Genomic DNA, 21,178 nt, shown 5'->3' with positions numbered 1-21,178 from the left:
AATAGAAAGGATTGAGCTCAAAAAAATGAGCCTTATGTACTGTTGGTTGAAAACTGACCTGTCATTATCAAAATAAAGTATGGAGATTTCTTAAAAATTTTAGAATATAACTATATGATCACACAATTCTAGTTCAGGTAGATATTCAATGCAGTGTTATTCATAATAGCCAAGATATGGATAAAGCTATATACCTTCCAGTAGGTGAATGCATTAACTAGATATAGATAGATATGCAACAGAATATTTTCCCAAAGAAGGTAATTTGAGGGTATCATACTAAGGAGAATAAGTCAAAGAATTGTATGACTCAGGGTAACAGAGATCATACAGCAGGTAGAGTATTTCCCTTGCATTTGATCAACTCAGGCTCAATCCCATATGGTTCCCCGTGCACACTCAAAGTGACTCCTGAGCGCAAAGCCAGGATTAATGCACCAACGGTAACAAAACAAAAACAGAATGATCTCATGAATATGTGGAGTGCATAGAAGTTAAACTCATAGTATGAGAAGTTGTAGAATGAAGTTTCTAGAGGCTGTAGAATAGAATACTTAGGAAATATTGCTGAAAGGGCACAAACTTTTAGTTAAAAGAAAAATACATTCTGGATAGCTAATGTTCAATACAGCAGTTATAGTTAATGATATTGTAGTAGATACTTAAACACTGCTAAGAAGCCGTATTTAAAAACTGTTTCATTATTGAGACAACAGGTATTCAATAATGTTAACATTTATGCTTTTGCTGTACAACTCCACATCATCATAATGCTAAATACACTCCACCACTGTCCTTACATAATTTCTAATCCACTACATCACACCTCCTACATTATGCCTCCATCACCTTGTTAACCTTAGTGTTGTGTGAGAGTACAAAGGTTTAGATTTATTGGCTACTCTCTATTCCTGTACTTGGTTGCTTTTATACCACATATACCATATTTTCCGGCATATAAAATGACTTTTGAAAAAACAAAAAAAAGTCAACCGAAAATCGGAGTCGTCTTATACGCCGAGTATATCCCAAAAAATGTTTCAATATGCCACTAAATGAAAATTGTCTGAATATTGCCACAAAATGAATTTTCCAACTTGATCCTGCACCAATCACTGCAAGGCTGCGCTCGGACCACCTCTCTAACTCAGCCAATCCAAGCAGGCTTTTGATGCATGCAAATTAGACAATGTTCTGGACCCAAATCCACACTGTCAAAAGCCTGCTCAGATGGGCCAGAGTCAGAGAGGACGTCTATGACAGTATAACCTTTGGACCTTTGCTTGTTGTGATTGGCTCACTGTGGAAGATACAGTTGCAGCACAGGAACATTCTGTCTTATACAGCAAATATAGGCCTAAACCTATGTTTTAACTACAAAATTAGGGGGTTGTCTTATACGCCAGCAAATACGGTAAGTGAGACTGTTGAATATTCTGGGCATTTCATTTAACATGACACCCTGTTGTTCCATCAAAAAATTCAAGACTTCCTGTGGGAGGTGGAAGGGGCCACACCTGATGGTGCTCAGAATGTATTTCTGGCAGGCTTGGGAGTCCATATGGAATACAGAGGATCGAATCCAGGTCAGCTCTGTACAAGAAAAACACCCTACCAATTGTGCTACTGCTCTAGCCCCACTTCCTTTTTCATAGCTGCATAGTACTCTACCACTTCTTCAGTGGTCTATTGCTGATCATGTGGGTTGTTTCAGATTATGACTACTATGAGCAATATAAGCCTGCATATGCCTTTTAAAACTTATAGTTTTGTGTTCTTGGAATAGAATCCAAGAAATGGAATCACTGAATTACATGATGGTTCTATTTTATCTTTTTTGAAGTCTTCATACTGTTTCCCATATAGGCTGAACCAAATTGAATGAAAGTTCTTTTTTGTTTTTTGGGGGGGGCCAGAACCAATGGCACGCAGGCATTACTCCTTGCTCTGCACTCAGAAATCACTCCTGGAAGGTTAGAGGGGCCATATGGGATGTCAGGGATCAAACCCTAGTAGGCCACTGCAAGGCAAATGCATATTCACTGTGTTATTGCTCTGGCCCCAAGAGGGTTCCTTTTTCTCTGTATCCTTGTCAGCACTTTGGCATTTTAGATAAAACGCTGTATCTTAAATGTATTTCTTACCCCCTCCAAAAAAGATATGGTTATTAGCTAATGTTATGGTGGCGGTTATTTTATAATAAATCAACATGTTATATAACTAAAACTAATACAAAATTAGATATCAATGATATCTAAGGAAGCAGGGGAAGAGGTTTACATAATGATTCTGATGATTATTAACAAAGGAATAGATTCATATGAAGGCGCTGAGAACAAAAATACCCTTCATAGAGTGAAAGGACCACTATGATTGGTGTTTTCAAGTGACAAAGGAACTGAACAATATTCATTCATGTAAAGGACACAGCATAATGCCCAGCCTAGAGTAAGTACTTAATAAACTTTACTGCTTTTTTGTTAGCTTCAGTACACAAATAAGAGTGATTTTACTTTTTAAATTTTAAGACCTTCACCACTCCAACAGTAGAGAAGAATGAATTATTCCCTTGTGCTTTTTACCCCATTCTCAGGCATTTGCATTTCAACCCACAGTCTGTGTAAGAGAACAGGCTTGCCTTTGATTTTTTTTCCTCCCTGCCTGAGTGCAAAAACACTTGAAGAATATATACAAATAAAAGAACCAATAAGGAAACAAAGGAACAAGTAAGCACATCAGAGTGGTAACCTCCACCTCTCAATCTCTACAAACCTGGAAAAGGGCTCATCAAGAAAAGCAATTTGAGAAAGACAGTTATCCCAAGAAAGAAATCACAGGAACACATAGCTGAGCCATACTTGCAAAAGCTGAACCAAGTAAATAAAACTTAGCAAGGAAAATTCAGTGTAGCAAGAGAAGCAAATGCTTTTATCTCGTATTATACAGAACCATTTTTCTTCAACTTGACAGCTCTGTAATTAGAGTCCAAGTCCTCTATTGCTGCTATTTCCAAGTTGGTTTTTCTTTTTACAGCTGCAGAGATTTTTACCAAGACTCCCACAAAATGTGGGAAGTAAGAAATCCTGTTGTAACATAAAACTAAAGCAAGAACAACTGACTGTTCTCTTGTGCTTTATCCCATGTACAGGTCTGCAACCCTTTTCCTCCTTTCATCTCTTTAAGAATTGAAATTCCTTAAGAATCACATCCCAGTCAATAACAGATCACTCTTTGCTATCAGGCTGTAGTTCACCTCTAGTTGTGCTACATGCTTGAATCTAGTATTGTTGCCTTGCACAATTGTATCCATAATGTTATAAACCTCAAATTTTTCAAAATTCAATACTGAAAATAGTAAGGGGAAATTGTTTTGAGATCTTCAACTTGAAACCTATGAAACTCTCAATCAAAATAAAAATTAGTATTTTATAACTAGAAGTGAATTTAGTACTTAGGTGGCAGATGGCTCAGCAAGAAAATGATGAATGACAGATATTAAACATAAATGGAAATGATAAGAAGAGGGAATGCAGCAAAGAAGGATCCCTGACACAAGCGACAACATTGAGACCACATACATACACATTACTGGGGAAAGTAATATTTAAGACCAAGTACACACACACACACATATTAAAAACTACTAGCCACACACACACACACACACACACACACACACACACACTAAAAACTACTAGCCAAAAACTTTTCCCTTTCTTCCTATCTTCCTCCCACGCCACCCCATCTATTCCTTCTACCTCTGTATGAAAATCTGTATAAACTCAAATTACTCTGCACAGACATCTTCCCCCTTATGATCATGCATGGATGAATTAACAAGCAGGATATAAGAGAACTTCACACTGTCCTTGCAGAATGAAAATGGTCTGATCATAAAACTATCCTCTAGAGTTGCTTCATGGGTTAATCACATCCTATTTCCTTTAAAGAGATAATATCCAAAGAAAGATATCAAACCAACAGGAAAGTACAAATACTTACATGTAATATGTTGGATAGAGACCTTCAAAATACCAGCAATGTTTTTTGGCTTCTGTGCACTGGAAATAGAAGAAAGCAAAAGTTTGTCAATAGAAATTAATTTGCAAACTGCTGAAACCTTGCACTCAAGTAAATTAGTAGATTTTTTTCAAACTATGAAAAACTGAAGCTGGGGATAGATAATTAGTTACCAGAAGAGTTATCCCACTATAACTTTTTATTTCTTATAATTTTTTTAAGGGAATACACAATAGAGGGGCCGGGCAAGAGCACAATTGCTAGGGTGTTTGCCTTGTATGCGACATGGTTTGATCCCAAGCATCCCTGCAAGAGTGATTTCTGATTACTGTGCTAGAAGTAACCCCTGTGCACTGCTGGGCATAGTCCAAAGTCCAAGAAAAAATAAAACAAAAGATATCATAGAAAAACAAACATCTGTTTTTATCTCTAAATATACCTTTTTATCTCTAAATATGCCAAATGTCACCAATTCATTAAAATGCCAGACAATCTGTTATTTTTTTAAATTGTTTATTTTAGACATTGTGATTTACAGAGTTGCTCATAATACATTTATTTTTGGCATTCAATATTCCAACAGTACTACCACCACCAGTGTAAAATTTCCTCCACCCTTGACACTAGTTTTCCGACCTACCCGAAGCATTCCCTTTGGCAATTATGAATAATTTACCTAATATTAGTTGGCACAAATAAATGGTAATGAAATTATAGAAAAACTTCATTAAAAGAAAATTGGTGAAATTTCCCTATCTTACAGGGGGATTGTTATGTCATTATCTTAAGGTTTACTAAGCTGTTTATTGCTAATTGAGCATTCTATTGTTGGGTTTGTTTGTTAATTCTATAATAATTTCACATCTTATTTGGAGTATTCCTACTGAGAAGTCAGTATTAAAATTATGGGGATGTTGCATTGCTGTGTAAGCAGGTGCACAGTCCAGAACTTTGAAAATTTGTGGAGCCAGGCCAAAGAACTCATGAAAACCACAGGGGTTTGTTGGTATGGCTGCCAGAACTTCTGGAAGTACAGATGATCCATTCTTTTTGAATTCCCAACACCTCAGCTATATAAAAAGGTCAGAATATAAAATATTATAAAGCTTTTCATACTCTCAATTTTTAATTCTGAAAGGCATTCCTGAAGTAAAACATTGATTCTCTAGTGAAAACCCTTAAATTAGTATTCACTCATCGTAGTGCCTCTACTCCCTTGTCATCCCGAGCAGAAGGAAGGAAGCAAAGAAGAGACCACAGGAGCCTCCCATTGGCTGCCAAAGGAATTCTAACATGTGAAACTCAGGAGGTAGAAGCCACATGCTCAAAAAGCAGATCAGCATAGAAGGGGGTCCCCAGGGAGTGTGACAGCACACATTTCCAACCAGCTGCTTGGGAGCACCACTTGGGAGCACCCCAGGCAAAAAAAGAGTCTCTAAAACTTATTCTACTCATACCATAACTACTTTAAAATAAGAGACCCCCAGTTTGGAGGAGTGGCACAAGCAGTAGGGCATTTGCCTTGCACACACTAACCTAGGACAAACCATGGATCAATCCCCCAGTCCCATATGGTCCCCCAAGCCAGGAGCGATTTCTGAGCACATAGCCAGGAGTAACATCTAAGTGTTAATGGGTGTGGCCCAAAAAGCAAAAAAAAAAAAAAAAAGGCACCCCTATTAAGCTGGAGGTCCAACAGAAACCCTGTTTGGAGGCACTGGGCTATATTTATAAAGTTCTGAGGTATACACAGTTCCAGGGCTCAAAGTCAGGGCCTTGTACATGCAGGTATATGTTCTATCATCAGAGTACATGTTTAAATAAAACCTTTTAAAATATGAAAGTGTAAAATTCTTGCTTCCAGAGGCCAGAGTGATAGCACAGTGGGTAGGGCATTTGCCTTGCATATGCTGACCTGGTTTGATCCTCAGCTTCCCATATGTACCCTGAACCTGTCAGGAATGATTCCTGAGCAAAGAAATGGGGTAAAGCTTGAGCATCGCCAGGTGTAGCCCCCAAACCAAAAAAAAAAAAAAGTGTTCTTGTTTTCAGCAACAAGAAAACTCAGATAAAAACAATGAAGCTTCCTTGTTGTGTTGTCTCACTGATCTTTGGCCCACAACCACCCCAGTGGTCAGGTGAGCTTCTGTGACCAGCAAGGGCTCTCCCTTCTTGACCTTTCCCAAACGCAGCAGGTATATAATGCCAGTCCCTGCCCACCCATTGACAACTGTGCTGAAGTTCAGAAACAGGCCCCAGAACTCCAGTACAGGCTCCAGAACTCCAGTAGTTCCGAAAGAGAAGAAGCAAGAACAAATGTTATGTTGTATGCTGCCTATATCAGATATTATTGAAAACACCCACAGTAACACCAGATATTTAAAAATTCAAGCTTCCAGATCTTCAGAAGTACATTCAGGAAGTGCCCTGGTTTTCAGTCAAACCCACATCTCGTCCCCTGCAAGAAAAGGCAACCAACTCCCCTGCTGACTCATGCTATGAGGACCTCCTTACTAACCCTTCGTAATGTGGACTGTTACTTGAAACCGGACTTAGCTCTAAAAGTATCCCCAATGCAAGAACTCTTCCCAAGACCTCCCTGCGCAAATCTTTTGCCAATCTCAAGAGGGTCAGGTTGTGTGATGAAAAGGCACCCAGGAACCCACACACCACAAGAAAATCTCAAAAGACAATGAGGAAACCTATACTTCCATCATAAGTATAAGACCTGTATTACACTAACTCTTTACCTGCTTTTCCCCAAATGTAAGGTATTCTCTTGCATCACTTTGTTTCTTTAATTACTTTTTTATTTCATTTTTAAAAATCTTTTTTCTTTTTATATATATACGTGTGCACATATATTTTTATTTCTATTTTTATCTTCTTTTTGGATGTGTGACCTGTTTTTGTTTTCTTCTCTTTCCACCCTCAAATGCACCAGCAATATAATGTAACACCATTTCTCCCTGCAAAGGCACACTAAAAAAGGGGAAATCTTATGTATAAAAACGAGCCCTTATCTACTAGGGATAAGAACTCATACATCGGGGCCGGAGAGATAGCATGGAGGCAAGGCGTTTGCCTTTCATGTAGGAGGTCATCGGTTCGAATCCTGGCGTCCCATATGGTCCCCCGTGCCTGCCAGGAGCAATTTCTGAGCCTGGAGCCAGGAATAACCCCTGAGCACTGCCGGGTGTGACCCAAAAACCACAAAAAAAAAAAAAAAAAAAAAAAAGAACTCATACATGTTTACAATACAGGGGCATCTCCTACCTTGAAAATATGTCACGTGGACACAACTTAGACCCAGGTGACTAGACACCAACCGTTCAGCCTTGAACCCTGGATCCCAGACATAGAAACAACACAGTTCTTCACAACAGCCACAGGAAACAAATCCCATCCGGGACATTCTTAATACTGCTCAGACACCAACAAGTGCCAGCCCTAATATGATATCCTGACAATGAGGAAAATGGGAACAACTTGACCGAAGAGCAAGTTATCCTACCTCACCAGCTAACGATAAGACAAAATCAGAAGACTTGTCACTCTTTGGTCTATCCAAATGTCAAGATCATGATTTACAGATGACTGGCTGACAGACCCATGACCAGACTGTATGTATCCTGGGACCAATAAAAAAAACCCTAGTCTATGGTTTGAGCTACGACCTGCACAACAACCATGATCTCTAGTTCCAGAGGTCTGTCTGAGACATTTGCAATGGAATGGGTCTTCTGGAAACATAACGAAAGACGCTATCCCAGGCCCCATCCTAGGATCAGCACAAAGACCAGGACCACCAACCATAGAAGACAGATTAAAACGACACTGAGGGAACAGAACTTCTAGAATCACAAAGAAAGACTTCATCATAAGTTCTACTCCTTGACATGTGCAGATACCAAGATCTCTAGATACAGAGGGCTGATTTTATCACCCAGGACGGAGCATACACCACAAAAGCACCAAGGGGAGAGTAAATGAACTTGAAAGGAGTCTATAGTTAATCCCATGACAATATACTTCAAGGGTGGAGAATCCCCGTATCTCTTAGGCCAAGGGAATTCCTTTCCGATTGACCCCAATATTTACTGTGCATGTGCAGGAGGGAAGAAAAAAAAAAGAAAAAAAAAAGGAAAAAAAGCACAAAACAAATTTTTTATTTATTTATCTAGTTTTTGTCCATTTCTTTGTTTTGGTTTGGCTATTGAAGTTGTTGTCTCCATTTATATTTATTTAGTTATTTTCTTCTTTTCTTTTCTTCCTTTATGTGCTTTGCCACATTTTTTATCTCAATTCCATGGCTTTTATGTGGTGCTTCTCTTTTTTTTTTTTTTTTTTTTTTGAAGTGCTCACTGGATATTTTATTTGACACTTCTTTTTGTACTGTTGTGGTGTTTCACCTTCTTTTTCCCCTTGGTCTCTCAAACCTAGGATGAGAGCCTCTAGAAGGACTCCGCCCATTTTCGGAGTATTTTCTTCAAACAAAACCACATAACTTGAACTATCTAGTCCCACCTCCCAGTTAGAGAGGGAAATAAGGGAAGTACCAAGACCAAACAGGTGTAAGGCCACTAAGTAGTAAGCTAGGCACAGAGGGGACCACTTATTCTAGCAGCCTTGGGGTGAGGGAAGGGGATGTGGGAGGTAGGACGGAAACGGAGGTGGAGGGAGGACAATTCGGTGATGGGAATTTCGCTGATTTTATGTTAATATGTACCTAAAATATTATTGTCAATGATATGTAAGCCACTATGATTAAAATAAAAATTATATTTAAAAAAAGTGTCCTGGTTTTGTTAACTCTTATCTGGTTCAAGAAATGAAGTTACAACCATCCATTTATTGGGCAAAAAAATCTCAAAGGAATTTCAGTCCCATCCCCCACGTGAGAGCTCACCTCACTAGTCTTCTAAGATAAACTAAACATTTGGGTCTTTCTTCCAAATGACATCTTTAATGTTTCTCCTAAAATTAAATAATTTTAAATATTCTCCATAACCACCAGTGAAAGGCCCAATTTCCTAGAACTTGCCTCTCAAGCTCAGTATCTTTCCCATGACGCTCATCCCAAAGCTCAGCAAACTCCAGGACTAAGCCCCAAACTCATTTTCCGCCTGTTGCCCAGCTGCTCAGACAGGCAACTCAACCTCAGACCCAAGTACCACATGTATGTACCACCAACCCAAGTTAACAGGCCTAGCAGTGATTAACCTGTCCAATGGGGAGTTTCCCCTGTACTTCACAAATACAAAGTAGCTATTATTTATTCAAGATCCTTGTCCTTCACTTCTTAATTCCACATAAAACACAAGTAGCCAACAGAACTTTGGAGATGGGTGGGAGGAATCATACCCAGTGGCGCTCCTGGTTACTCCTGCTTCTGCACTCAGAAATCGGCCCTGGCAGGGTTGGGGGACCATATGGGATGCTGGAAACTGAACCTGGGTCCATCCCAGGTCAGCCACGTGCAAGGCAAACATCTTACTGCTGTGCTTTCTCTCTGGTCCTATCAGCAGAACATTTTTAGGAAAATTTTTGTTTGCATTTTAGTATCAAGAATATCATTCTGCAAATTTAAGAAATGGGGGACTGAACAGATTAGTCAAAATTAGTTTCCTTATGGTAGCAGAACTAACAACCCTGACTACTGTGTCTTCCAGGGTGCCCACCACTAGTTTTCTCACAAACTCACTCTTCCTTTGTCCAAATCCTTCTAAGTGTCCTGTAAGTCTGCAGAGGCAGACTAAGAACTCCAGAACCTGCTTCCACTCTACAATGCCTGACTTTGGGGAAGTCAGCTCTTGTGGCCTCAATCCCTCAAACCCATTGCCAGTATGGCAGTTGCATGTGGAGACATATATATTACATTATACACACACAGGTGTGTGTAAATTTTGTAAGCTTTACTTAAACACTGTAGTTTCCAAAGTTGTTCACAATGCAATTGTTTCAAGCACTCACTCATTCCACCACCATATTTCTGTAACCTGCCCTCTACCATTGTGCCCCGTTTCCCACCCATCCTCCCACCCTGTCCCTTGGCAGGCACAATAATTAGATATTGCTTGTTACAATGAAATGATAAATAAAATTACCAAAAAATATTTCAGTAAAAGAAAACTTGTGAAAATTGTTACATTTCACAATGGTGGTATTAAAATCATTGTCTGAGGATTTTCTTAGCTATTTGTTGCTACCTGAGCCTTCTGTGTTATTGTTTTATTGAGTTTAGGTGGTTCCTATGCTACTTTCCTTCTAAGTTGCTGTGCTCCTACTGTGTTGACAATATTGTGGAATTTGTAGGTGTCATGCACCCTAAATATGGGGCTATGCACTTCAGAGCTCCAACACCTCTGTATCTGGGAGTTTTATCTCTTTGGCATCTCTGCAGAGAAGATGTCAAGAAGCAGTCAAGTTGGGCCCTTTGCATGATGGTGGCTGTGGTACGTGGGTACAGCTGTCCAGGTTTCAGGACAGAATTCATCCCAGCCCTTTCTCAAGACCCCAGTTTTCAGCCTGAAGACTGGTATGTCCCTGAGTTTCAGTAGCTTAGCTTATATCTCTTCAAAGATTAGTCGCGAAGTTGAGCTGTTTATATGGCAGCAGCTGATGAGTTGTCACGTGTGTAACATTTTGTGGGCATATGCGCTTCACAGCCTTGGGTTATGGCACTAAACTGTTTCACACAGCACAACTTTAGGTACTTTCATGAATAGTAGTTGGAAAGGACATTTAGCAAAAACTAGAAAACTAGTGCTAATGCATTTCTCTTTAGTCACTACTTTTTTCTCCACAAATAAGAAACACTGCATGTACAATAATAATTCTTTTTGGCATTGTTTCTAATGACAAACTTCTCAACATGGCACACACTTATTAAAGGTCAGGTAAATAAAGAACAAAGGAATAGTCACACTGCAAAGTATTGAGCAGCTAACAAGGTTTTTCAAAATAGTGTGAAATGATTTCTAAAAACCAAAAAAAAAAGCAATATGCAAAAGGATGTATTTTCTATGCAATTTTTTGTGTGAAAAAGTAAACTACATATTTGACTAATTCTATTTTTAACAGTCATAAGAATGATTAATTTTCATAATGGAAGCTAAAAATCAAGATGTCTAGCCTATAGGAGATAAGTGAGGGGACAGCAGAGATGGATGTAAGAACAGGCTTCTGTGAGCATACTTTGTTCATAGTTTTATTTTTAAATCATAAGTATTTTTCTGATTCAGAACAATAAAGTTAAGTCCAATATTTTGCTGTTGTTTCTTTTTTTGTTTGTTTGTTTGGGTCACACCCAGCAGTGCTCAGGGGCTACTCCTGGCTCTACGCTCAAAAATCACTCCTGGCAGGCTCAGAAATCGCTCTGGCAGGCTCGGGGGACCATATGGGATGGCAGGATTCGAATCACCATCCTTCTGCATGCAAGGCAATCACCCTATCTCCATGCTATCTCTCCAGCCCTGTTGTTCCATTGTTCTGTGGTCCAAAGATGTGGTTCAGTGGCAGAACTCTTGCCTTAAATGCATGCAGCCATGAGTTCGCCTTTTAGCACTGATATTATGACCTAGAAACATCACAAGTGTGAAACCCCACCATGAGAATAGTGACAATAAAAATAGGGAAAAAAAGGAGGGGGAAGGTGGCATATCTATTCTGAACTCAATATCCACTCAATCAGAAAAAAAATCTTGAAACTCCCATGACATTACTTACATAACTAGTCTTTTCCAGGGATAACCTAGCAATGTCAGTAGCTGAAAAATTACTGTTTATAAGAATCCTTTGAGGAATATGCTCACTCTGAGAGATACTCCTGATGCTTTCAGACATGGAGCACTATTTCTAGACTATTCTCCCTCTAGCCTCCCTAAAATTTCCCCTCTGGCATTTTCCCTGGCACATTCAGGAACTTCACTGGCACCTACTTGCTAGTCATGTTTGCTTACAGATAGTGCTTCTCATCTTTAACCATTTTTATCACTACTCAACTGTTGCATTAAGCCCTTAGGATGGGCTTGAATGGAGATGGAGTCCTTTATCCTTAGACCCCGGCCACGTAGCTCCATCCCCCATTAGCCAGCAGGTCATCATCTTCAGGTGGTCTCGCGGGTATTGAACTCACTCACAGGCAGGCTTCCAGAGAGATAACATCTTTATTGCCCTGGCCAACATCTGTGTGGCCTATATCATAAACCTACTTAAGCATTTGCCATTCTTAGCTAGCCCTGCATCTTACTTCTTTCATCTATGTCACCTCCAACCTCCATCCTGGCAAAGACCTTAATCCCCTGGGTTAAAGGCCTTATCTAACCTTCCCAAGACCCCTCCCAGAAATGGGCGGGGTCTTGTAGGTATTCACACCTACATTCAGGGTGGAGTCACACTCAACTACCTACCTATTTCAAAAATATAAATCCCAATTTGTTATTTATAAAAGATTCTCTTAAGAAAATGTTATGAACACACTTCCTGAAAATGAGAAATGTCTCTTGTTAATTGAGCATCAAAAACAGTCTTTTCTTGCTGAAATGAATTTAGTTAGGGTTAGGGTTCACTTGAAATTTGCAAATATCCATGCAAATTCTTTACTATTTTGAAGAGCCTGCCCCCACCTTTATTTTTGAGGATTGGGTGTGGAGGTCACACCCAGAAGGGTTCAGGTTCTGTGGCTCTGTGCTCACAACTGATTCCTGAAAGTGGAGCCATATGTGATGTCAGGGAGTAAAACCTGAGTCAGCTGCATGTAAGGTGAGTGTCTTATGTTGGGGACTGTGACTTGTTTGAGGTTATTTTGCTATACTTTCTGCCTTAGTTCAGCCTTTCACCTAAAGGCTACGTGCAGTCTTGCTGTAAGTTCTTGGGCCAAAGAGAAAGGAATGTGCAGCTGCAAGAGATAATTAATTTTAGCCCGGAGGAGAGCAACACTACCCGGTACCATTATCAGAGACAGGGCCTCACTCCTTAAGACTACATTCCGGAGTCAACGAGGCTGTTATCAATAAGTGTATGTTACATTGTCTGTTCAAGATCATTGAGGCAAGCACATCTTCCACCACCTCCTGATAGTTAAGCAGTTAGGAATGCAGCTAGAAGGTCACAAGATGTTTCCATGGATACTGCAAGAAGTATTGCCCACTTGCCTTATTTGGAATAATGAAGTAATTTTCATGCCAAAAGAATGATTGACATTGCCTTTTGCCTGCCTCCTTCACCTTCCCTATATAAAGAGGTGCTGGACCTCAATAAACGCCTTTGAACAGAGTTTATGTCTTGGGCCATTTATTATTAACCTCTCCCAGATTTCTTACAGGTGTGGTGTGATCTGAGCCTTGCAAAATAAAGGTGCGGCCGTCCGTGAGCCTCTCGACTGATCCCCGCTGGCCGGGCCCCTCCGGGGGGCTTCAGGACCCCGCAGTCTTACTTCTAGTACTATCTCTCTCTGCTGGTGTCTTGACTTTAACAAAGCTCTTGTGAAGAATGCTAATATTTTAACAGCAAATAAATACAATTTGCTTTATATTATACATTCAATATAAATTCATAGATAGATGATAGATAGGTAAACAGATAGAGAGATAGATGATAAATTGTAGAAAATATCATTTCATCCTACAGCTGAGGGGCACGATGAACACAAAGTCACAAAGTGTGTTCTTAATCAATTGAAAAAAAACATTTAATTAGGACCAAGAAGTCCTGATGACTTTCATTTTTTTAGCCTTCTTCAACAAGTTCTTGTTAACCGAATTATCATGTGTCAAAGTCAGTTTGTCCACTGATCCATGAGCCCCATAAAAATGTGATTAGAGGGGCCAGCGAGGTGGCGCTAGAGGTAAGGTGTCTGCCTTGCAAGCGCTAACCAAGGACGGACCACGGTTCGGTCCCCCGGCGTCCCATATGGTCCCCCCAAGCCAGGGGCAATTTCTGAGTGCTTAGCCAGGAGTAACCCCTGAGCATCAAATGGGTGTGGCCCGAAAAACCAAAAAAAAAAAAAAGTGATTAGAATCCCTGGGGCAGAAAGTGGAGAAGGAAGCTCCTTCTAGAAAATACCCAGGGTAAGTTTTAGATTCTTTTAAGTGAAAATAAGTATAAGTCTAGTAATAAAGCCAAAATTCACCTATCAATCCCAATGTTCAAGTTTTGCATAACACACTACAAAGATTTAGGGTAAAATGGGAGTGAGGATACAAAACTCAAGGTTTGTCAGTGAAAGCAAAAGGGGAGTCTGTGAAGGAGGAGAGAGGTTTAGATTTTCAGGGAGTAGTCTCACCAGAAGATGAATGATAAATGGTTGAGTGCATGTCCAAGGTCACACTTCGCTAGACCCAACTAAAAGCCCTCAAAGTGGGAAACCCAAAGCCCAGAGAACCAGATTCTAGTCCAGACTGCCAAAAATGGCAGTTGTGTGATCTATACTTCTTTATTTCTAAAACAGACCCTCTTCTTTAGTGAATTCACATGATGATTTTATGAAGCAACTGACTGTTTCAAAATATTTGGTCAGATATGGATGAAGTTCATGATCAGGGGATGCCCCACTGCCAGGTAACAACTCTATCCCTAAACCAATAACTTCCAAAGCTCATTTTATTGTTATTATCTGCCAATAAATCAGAAACAGTGTATCAAAACCTCTTAACAATAAAGATTATATAACATATCTTACATTTATCTGTCATTGTGTTTTCTAAGATCCCTACTAAGGAGAACAAGATCCTCTTCAAACATCATTTAAGGGGCCTGAGCAGTGGCACAAGCAGTAGGGCATTTGCCTTGCATGTGCTAACCTAGGACAGACCCGGTTTGATCCCCTGGCGTCCTATATGGTCTCCCAAGTCAGGAGCAATTTCTGAGTGCATAGCCAGGAGTAACCCCTGAGTGTCACCAGATGTGGTCGAAAACAAAAACAAAACAAAAAAGTGTCTACAAACATCATTTAAAATTTAAATAAACTAAAAAATTAATTTCAGGTTTTAACGTTTACCTCTAAAGCAGGACTACCAAAGATAATACCGTGTATTTACTAAGGATTGGCAATTCACATAAAGTTCTGTTACCAAGGACTACAAATTTATACAAAATTCAACAGTTCCTCCAAGTGATCCTTGAGCAGAGAACCAGGAGTAAGCATTGAGCACTGCTGGTGTGAACTCACCCCAACTTTTTTTTTTTTTGGTTTTTGGGTCACACCCGGCAGCGCTCAGGGGTTCCTCCTGGCTCTACGCTCAGAAATCACTCCTGACAGGCTCGGGGAACCATTTGGGACGCCGGGATTCGAACCAATGACCTTCTGCATGAAAGGCAAACGCCTTACCTCCATGCTATCTCTCCTGCCCCAACTTCTTTAAAAGGAACACCCAATGGTCAAACTAATGGCTTTTCTATAATCACAAGAAATCCCTTAACTAGAGATTGAACCAGGGTTCAGTGAAAACAGAAAATCTCACTAAACTACAAATAATACTTTTCTCCTAAATAACAGATCATAAACCTAGCCTTTTATCTACTTTTTAAATAAATGACAAACAGAAACTAAAAGTACTTAACAAATTTTAAGCAAAGCATTAAAAATCTGAAAAATGTCTACTATAAAAGCAATTCAACCAAGGGAATCTAAAATTTAAACTGAAGGGGTCAGAGAGACAGTACAGTGGTCAAGACATTTGCTTTGCATACAGCCAAACCTGGTTTGGTCCCTGGCACTACATATGGTCTCCTGAACTCCAGGAGGAGCCCTGAGCACAGCCAGGTATGTGTACTTCCCCACAATAAGTGAACTGAAAAGGTTTATACAATGTCCAGACTCAGGAAAGAAATCTGGAAATCTAGTATTCAAGCACTCAAATTAAAATGGAGCCTTCCTAAATATAATGAGTCACATTTAGCCAGGATCTAAATAAGCCTGAAAGAACAAATCCTTGCTAATCCAAAGAATATTCCTCATGTGACATAAGTAGCTGTACTGAATATAAAGACCAAAGATGCAATCATTTAAAAAATGATCCATTCCCTCTCCATGCCAAGTTAAAAATAAAAGAGTAATACATAACCATACACAGTCAACTTGGAGAAAAGTAAAAGTCATGGGAGTAAAAAGCAGGACCTAAAAAATTCAAAGCACTATAGAATTTATCTAATCCCACTCTTTCTCCTTTCAGAGCAGGGTGAGACATCCTTAAATGAATGATAAACTGGCAAATGCTTCATTAACAGAAGTAACCTACTGAACCCTAGTAAATAAATATCCTTACTTATCACAGAGATAGCTCTAGCTAGTCTGTTTAAGGCAATAAATGCACAATTTACTTTAAAATAATGAAAAGATCCCAATAGGATCAGTCCAATGACTCAGTCACTAGGAAAGGTTCTCTGCTGACCCTCACTGTTACTTTCACATTTATCAAGTGAACCTGACACATAAACCAGAAGACGCCCCAGGAGCAGTTCCAATCCAATTCAAGTGGGTGTTCATGCTCAGCACAGCCTGAACAAAAGTAACCTCTTTGTTTGCTCAGCACCAAGGACAGAGGCAGGACACACAAGACAGTGCATGTCTTCCAGAAGTCAAATGAAAATTATGGGGCCAGAGAGATAGCATGGAGGTAGGGAGTTTGCCATGCATGCAGAAGGACAGTGGTTCGAATCCTGGCATCCCACATGGTCCCCTGTGCCTGTCAGGGGTGACATCTGAGCACAGAGCCAGGCGTAACCCCTGAGTGCTGCCAGGTATGACCCAAAAACAAAAACAAAAAAGAATTTTTGGAGAATTGGACATGTCTCTAAATTTAATAGGAAAGAATGTGCTTTTTAACTCCTGTATTAGGGTTCTATAAATGCTAGTTACCTACTCTGTTCCCTAAATGCTAATTCCTTAATCCTTGGGCTTATAAACACTGTTTCCAGGAACACTTTATCTCCAAGGAACCTCATTTTATTTTTTCAGAAGTCAGAGTAAAAGTCTCCTCACAAGTGTCACTTATATAAGATAAATGCAAAAAAAAAAAAAAGTCAAAAAGAATTCTATAGCTTCTTACACAAGAAATTCATATATTGCTATGAAAAAGGAAAAAAAAAAAAGAAAAAAATCTCCAAACCAAACAAACATATAACAGAATATATGATCTACCAAACCCCTTAAAGATTCTGAGGATATGTACATAAGATGCTAATTTTTTTTTTTTTTTTTTGGTTTTTGGTTTTTGGGCCACACCCTGTGACGCTCAGGGGTTACTCCTGGCTATGCGCTCAGAAGTTGCTCCTGGCTTCTTGGGGGACCATATGGGACGCCGGGGGATCGAACCGCGGTCCGTCCTAGGTAGCGCAGGCAAAGCAGGCACCTTACCTCCAGCGCCACCGCCCGGCCCCCATAAGATGCTAATTAAGCTCAGCTGTATCCCTTGAGAAACTTCTGTGAATTCTTATGTCTTGTCCTGAATAAAGCTTCCTTCTTTGTGTGTTATATATGTTATCTGTAGTTTCACAAAAGAAGGGGTAAAGGAACAGACTTACTTGAGGTACCTAATTTAAAAAATAGGTAAAAATCCTCATCTCTAGAAAAAGAAAGTCAATAGCTAAAATTTTTAAAAAGTCAACCAATAAAAAAGAATATTTTAAAAAGTTCAATGTCTTCAGGGGCCGGCGAGGAGGCGCTAGAGGTAAGGTGTCTGCCTTGCAAGCGCTAGCCAAGAAAAGATCTTGACCACGGTTCGATTCCCCGGCATCCCATATGGTCCCCCCAAGCCAGGGGCAATTTCTGAGCACTTAGCCAGGAGTAACCCCTGAGCATCAAACGAGTGTGGCCCGAAAAACAAAAACAAAAACAAAAAAAAACAAGGTTTGTGTATGACTTAAAGAGAAAAAGATTTTTAAAATCCCTCAGGGAATTATCTTTAAAAAAAATCAATAAAACCTGATGCCAACAATAGGACTGCGTGAAAAATAAAACTGTATTGGCACTACAATGACTTGGATTGAATAAACTAGTTTGCCTGGAGCCTAGAGTTGGTCATATGCCAGGAAACTTCAGGCGTAGGGGTCTCCTTGTATTTAGACCAAGGCTTTTCCTTTCCATGTCCCCCATATTTTGGTGGGCCTATGCAAACAATATTTGCCACTCTAACACTGTTTTTACTGTGCCCTTTTGACTAACCCTTAAAAAAAAAAAAACTCTTAAACTTTTGATGTTAACTTAAACTAATATGTATGTGCATGAAAATATAAAAAAAAAGGGCCAGAGAGATAGCATGGAGGTAAGGCGTTTGCCTTTCATGCAGGAGGTCATCGGTTCGAATCCCGGCGCCCATATGGTCCCCCGTGCCTGCCAGGAGCAATTTCTGAGCCTGGAGCCAGGAATAACCCCTGAGCACTGCCGGGTGTGACCCAAAAACCAAAATATATATATATATATTATATATATATATATATAATATATATATATATATTTAAAAAATACTATGCCTTCAATGTTTAAGGAGTAACATAAATTTCATGGCTTTAGGTTGCTTTGTGTACTGCTAAGAAATGTTATAATGTACTACAATCTGGGGACTTGTGGACAAAGTAATTGTACATGGGTTCTGCCTTATTTTTCTTACTGTTCTTTGACTGTAAGTTCAATATTTAGGTGTCAGCAACGGGATTTCTTCTGAGAACTCTCTTTATGGGCGATTGTCCTTTCACTGTAACTTTACCTTGTCCTCTTTGCATCATTGTTCTCATAATTAAAAATAAAAACTTAAAAAAATCAATAAAAGGACCAATAAAAAGTATTTTAAATAGACTTATCTAACTCTGAAAAGAGGGGAACAACTAGCAGAAAAAAATCCATGAACATATGTTGTTTTAATATAAGATACAAATCCTGTAATTCCACAGACATATACTGGCCTTACAGGAATATTGATCTTTTTGGAGTAGGAGCCAGGCAAAGCCCTACAACCATGACAATGGACCAGCTTCACAGCTTTTCTACTAATCTCCATAGACTCCCAACTGCCAAACACTCCAAGGATGCCCATTTTGTGACTCACATACATGGCACAGTCCAGAGACAAGCCGAGTCAGGCTGCCCTAAATGCCCACGTGTACTTTCAGAAGTCATAGCAGCCATGCCCACTATCCAGAGTCTTCAGCCACGTCTGCTCAAGCAGCCAACCTGTAGACTACCAATTAGTAGGAAAAACTGATGGACATACCTGCCTCGCAGCTGATCACACTAGGGCTCTTCAGAGGGCCCCAGAAACCACTACTGTTGCCATATGAATGCATTAGCCCAGCTCCACATATCTCCAAATAATACTGACTCCCCAGTATAAAGAAACCAAAGTAGATACCAACTTTTCACAGGAGTCTCACAACTCAATAAACACCAACAACAGAATGATCAACCAGCAACAGACAACTTAGTAGATCTTTAGATAATTAAATAAGATCCCTTTGTGATATATCACAATTTTCACAGATGTTCTTTTAATTAACTGTTTAAAAATAATTGCATTGCAGAATACAAAATGGACATTCTGGATACGCAAAACATAACTAAAGATAAGAAATACTCTCGTGGTTTTCCATATGCAGAGTGGTCAGAAATTGCCAGTGACAAACTTAGTGCAACCGAGCATATCTCAGAACACCCCAAGTTAGGACCAACCATTTCTGGCCACCTGGGCTGCCACCCCAGAAGGCCTGGAGGCCAGGGGCAGAAGAGGGCAAGGCTGGGAGCCTATCAAGGCTCCCAACGCATCCAAGTTAGAGAGAAGGCCTTCCACATGGGGTCTCCCCCAACCCCATGCCGGCTGGAGCTAGCTTCCAGCTCAAGAGAGGATCGAGAGAGAGCCGGAAGCCAGGATCTGCCCGCCCTACACTCTGTGCCCTTCCCACCCTAGAGCTGAGGGAAGGGCGGGGAAAGCTTGGAACCCCATCCAGGAGGGATCCCCGACACCCACCTTCAGCCCCAGAAGGCCTGGAGGCCAGGGGTAGAAGAGGGGAAGGCTGGGGGCCTATCCAGAATGTCCATTTTGTATTCTGCTCTTTCCCACACCCCTACAAAGCTCATTTTTACTCCTTAACTCTTTCACCACCCCCAAACATCACTAACCCACATTATTCTTTTTAACTTCAGTACTGCACAATCTTAATCACAGACCAAAGCCATGCATTGTGTGTAACAACCCCAAACTGTTTCAAGGGACATAAAATGGACACGTATTTCTTTCAAGTATATTGTGTTTTTTCTCTGACAGCTATAAGTCTTACTAAATATTCTCTAATACAGTTATGATTCTAACAACTTTTTATCTTCTCTTTATGAACTGTTCAACAAGGAATTTTGGTGAAAGAGTCCCCCAGTTTAATGCTTATGATTGAACCATGTCATGGGGATTGTTGGACTTGTTCTTATGGCCCGTATATGTGCCAATAATGCTACGTGGCATTGCTCCTTTTTTGCACAGGCACATTAAAATGGGAAAATACTATACATACAAATAAGATCCTATCTAATAGAGCTTGGAATACACAAATCTTGTAGTGCAAAGGGACCTTACACCCTGAACATTGACATAATGGCCTGGCATATGCCTCAGAAGAAAGGGCATTAACATAACATCACCTGGAAGCAATCCTCTACCACAGAAGACCCTACCACTGCTCAGATATCGACCAGCTTAAAAGAGACTTTCCTTCACACTGAGAAGACTTAACAACACGACCTGCTTACAGGACAGGTAAAGGCATTGCCCTTTAATGGTGAGGTGAACCAAGAGGACGCTCCACATCCTGACTTCAATGTAGGATATGCAGATTCCAGGATCTTTAATATAGAAACATGATACCAACAACAGAGACTGTGTGAAAAGTGTGTTGGCACTACGGACAATGTCTTGGATTGGATGATCTAGCTTGCCTGGAGCCTAGAGTTGGTCTTATGCCAGGAAACTTCAGGGGTAGGGTCTCTTTGTATTTAGGCCAAGGTTATTCCTTTCCATGCCCCTCATATTTTGGTGGGCCTATGCAAACAATAATTGCCACTCTAACACTGTTTTTACTGTGCTCCTTTGACTCTAATCCTTAAAAAGAAATCCACTTAAAATTTGAGGTTAATTTAAGCTAAGATGCATGTACATGGAAATGTAAAAAATACTAT

At 40.0% G+C, this 21,178-nt stretch overlaps 1 protein-coding gene across 1 annotated transcript in view; it reads right to left on the bottom strand.

The window, feature by feature from the left end:
- Positions 1 to 21,178, bottom strand: part of VOPP1 (VOPP1 WW domain binding protein) — a 116,220-nt gene that overhangs the window by 49,899 nt on the left and 45,143 nt on the right. The window contains exon 2 of the mRNA XM_049777237.1: positions 4,003 to 4,061. Coding sequence (XP_049633194.1) covers positions 4,003 to 4,061 — 59 coding nt within the window. The remainder of the gene's footprint in view (positions 1 to 4,002; positions 4,062 to 21,178) is intronic.

The sequence above is a fragment of the Suncus etruscus genome, chromosome 7, assembly GCF_024139225.1.
Source record: "Suncus etruscus isolate mSunEtr1 chromosome 7, mSunEtr1.pri.cur, whole genome shotgun sequence".
Classification (NCBI taxonomy): Eukaryota; Metazoa; Chordata; class Mammalia; order Eulipotyphla; family Soricidae; genus Suncus; species Suncus etruscus.
Note: the sequence above shows the minus strand (reverse complement) of the source record. Positions and strands in the feature narration are given on the sequence as shown.